The sequence below is a fragment of the Salpingoeca rosetta genome (assembly GCF_000188695.1).
Source record: "Salpingoeca rosetta unplaced genomic scaffold supercont1.13, whole genome shotgun sequence".
Classification (NCBI taxonomy): domain Eukaryota; class Choanoflagellata; order Craspedida; family Salpingoecidae; genus Salpingoeca; species Salpingoeca rosetta.
The window spans coordinates 1,424,162-1,426,562 of NW_004754921.1; the positions used below are offsets into that span (position 1 = coordinate 1,424,162).

At 54.1% G+C, this 2,401-nt stretch overlaps 1 protein-coding gene across 1 annotated transcript; it reads right to left on the reverse strand.

Annotated features, from left to right (window-relative positions):
* Nucleotides 1-838: 838 nt before the first annotated feature.
* On the reverse strand, nt 839-1,865 carry PTSG_05738 (uncharacterized protein; the record flags this gene model as incomplete). Its single annotated transcript, XM_004993550.1, has 3 exons — nt 1,583-1,865; nt 1,269-1,429; nt 839-890 (listed from the first exon to the last, which is right to left on the reverse strand). Exons 1-3 carry the CDS (start codon nt 1,628-1,630, stop codon nt 839-841), a joined length of 261 nt encoding a protein of 86 aa, XP_004993607.1. The 5' UTR covers nt 1,631-1,865.
* Nucleotides 1,866-2,401: the final 536 nt, after the last annotated feature.

The window sequence follows — 2,401 nt, forward strand, 5'->3', positions numbered from 1 at the left end:
GAATGTGCAATGATGTCCCCCACCAAGCCACCACACACAGCCACCCGGGACCAACAGCGGCCGCATCAGAAATATACATGTTGGGACAAAACGCGTGGGGAGGAAGAAGAGAACAGGAACACAGCTCAAATGTGTGTGTGTGTGTGTGTGTGTGTGTGTGTGTGTGTGTGTGTGTGTGTGTGTGTGTGTGTGTGTGTGTGTGTGTGTGTGTGGTGGTGGTGGTGGGGTTGCAAGCAGGAGTAACAGCAGCTTGAAAGCAGATCGCCAGGCCACGCATTGGTTGGCTGCCTTGTGTGTGTGTGTGTGTGTGTGTGTGTGTGTGTGTGTGTGTGTGTGTGTGTGTGTGTGTGTGTGTGTGTGTGTGTGTGTGTGTGCGCGGTTGGTTGGTTGGCTGTCAACAGGCCACAACCACCTGCATGGGTTGGAAACAATAATAAAAGAAAAAGCAGTCACAATGACCCAATGGAACCAGCCACAACGCTGCCGTGTTGATAGCACGCCATACAACGGCCGCAACCACTCCCCCAAGCAACAGACGGGGAAGCAATGGTGGAGGCAGCGGGTGGGGAAAGAACGGAAGACGAAAGGGAAGCGGTGGGAGGGGAGAGCTGAGAAAAAGTGGGCGACAAGAGGAAAGAGGAAAGAGGAAAGAGGAAAGAGGAAAGAGGAAAGAGGAAAGAGGAAAGAGGAAAGAAAGGAGCATACCAGCCCCAAGCACACACGCGCACACAATTGAAATGCGCACCAAAGCCAGGGAGGGGAGGGGGTTGGCGAGGGAAGGGGAAGGGGAAGGGTGACACGTCAGGACATGGTTGCACCCCAAGCGCAGAGCCACGTTCTATGGACGCGGGTGCGGCATACCGATCGCCCAGCTGAGGGACACACAGCAACTGCGGGACGGGGGAGGGGTCGGAAAGGTAGATCACCCAACGTATTGTTCGCAAGTGTGTGTGATTGTGGTGGAGGGTGAGTGTTGTGTTGGTATTGGTGGTGGTGTGACTGGTGGTGTAAGCGAGGTTGGTGAGAGTGAAGTTGGTGTGAGTGAAGTTGAGCAGGAGACAAAGAGGCACATGCAAACACACACACGCAGAAACAGACAACGAAGTTCATCCAACACACACACACACACACACACACACACACACACACACACACACACACACACACACACGCACACACACACACACACACACACACACAAATGGGCAAGCAAGCACGCCGATGGACGCGTGGTGGTGGATCCACATTGGTCGAGGGCATAATCATACCCCCAGTGATGTGCAGTTGCTTGCTTGGCTAGTCCTTCTGTGTGTTCCAGGTTTGGTGTCCGGTTCGCAATCCTTTGGTTGACGGAGATTTGGCGTGTTCCGACGAGCGCAGTCGCCTTCATCTGGTCCAAAACACGTCCTTTGGACACGCGGCAGGCAGCCTTGTCAGCATGAGCAGGGGCGAGGAGTCAACTTCAAGAGAAAGTTGTCGTGGACGTCGTGGCCTTGCTTGGCACATGCACACACACGCACACACGCACACACACACGCGCACGCGCATATGCGAGATGCGCTCATCCATGTCGGTTCAGCACCAGCATCATCAGCGGTTTGAGGAGAACGTCCATTGGGAGCAGCGACATCAACACGGTGGGTTGGTCGGTTGGTGGGCGGTTCGTGGGGGAGACAGCGATTTCAGCGAGCGAGCGAGCGAGCCGAGTGAAGGCGTTAGGGGAACGTTGGAGACGGGGAGGTGGGATGGTGGAAGGGTGAAGAGACAACAAGCCAGCCAATCCAGCCAAGCCAGCCAAGCGAGGAGAACAAGGTCGTTCGTTCTCTTCTTCCGCTCTGACTTGTTTTGCTGGTGCGGTTGTGGAGGATTGCTTGAAGATTTACACAAAACGGCGATCGGAAGGACAGCACGAACAAACCCAAAACAACAACCAACACGCACCAACAAGCAAGCAAGCAACAAGCAACAGCGCTTCTTGAGTTGCAGTTGTGTGGGTGATGTGTGGGTGATGTGTGGGTGATGTGAAGCATGATGGTTCGCACACACATGCACACACACACACTGGTGGTGTGTGCACATTCACATATCCACACAGAGCAAGCAAACCAAGTGGAGATGAATACAACAAAGGAGAAGAGCAGCACGAGTGCATTCAATCTCACACACGCACACGGTGCATCGACGTGGTTCGTACGAACAGCTGCAGGCCGAAGTCAGCAGCCGATAAAGGTACGCAGTGTTGGCTGAAATGAAGTGCGTGCATGTGTTGAATGCGTGTTGTGGTGTGTGTGGTGTACGTGCGTGTGTGTAGCGTACGTGCGTGTTTTGAGTGCGCTTGTGCTCTGTATTCTGTGTTGTTTCTTCATGCAGGTGCAAGCAAACACGCAAGCAGGCCGTTTCT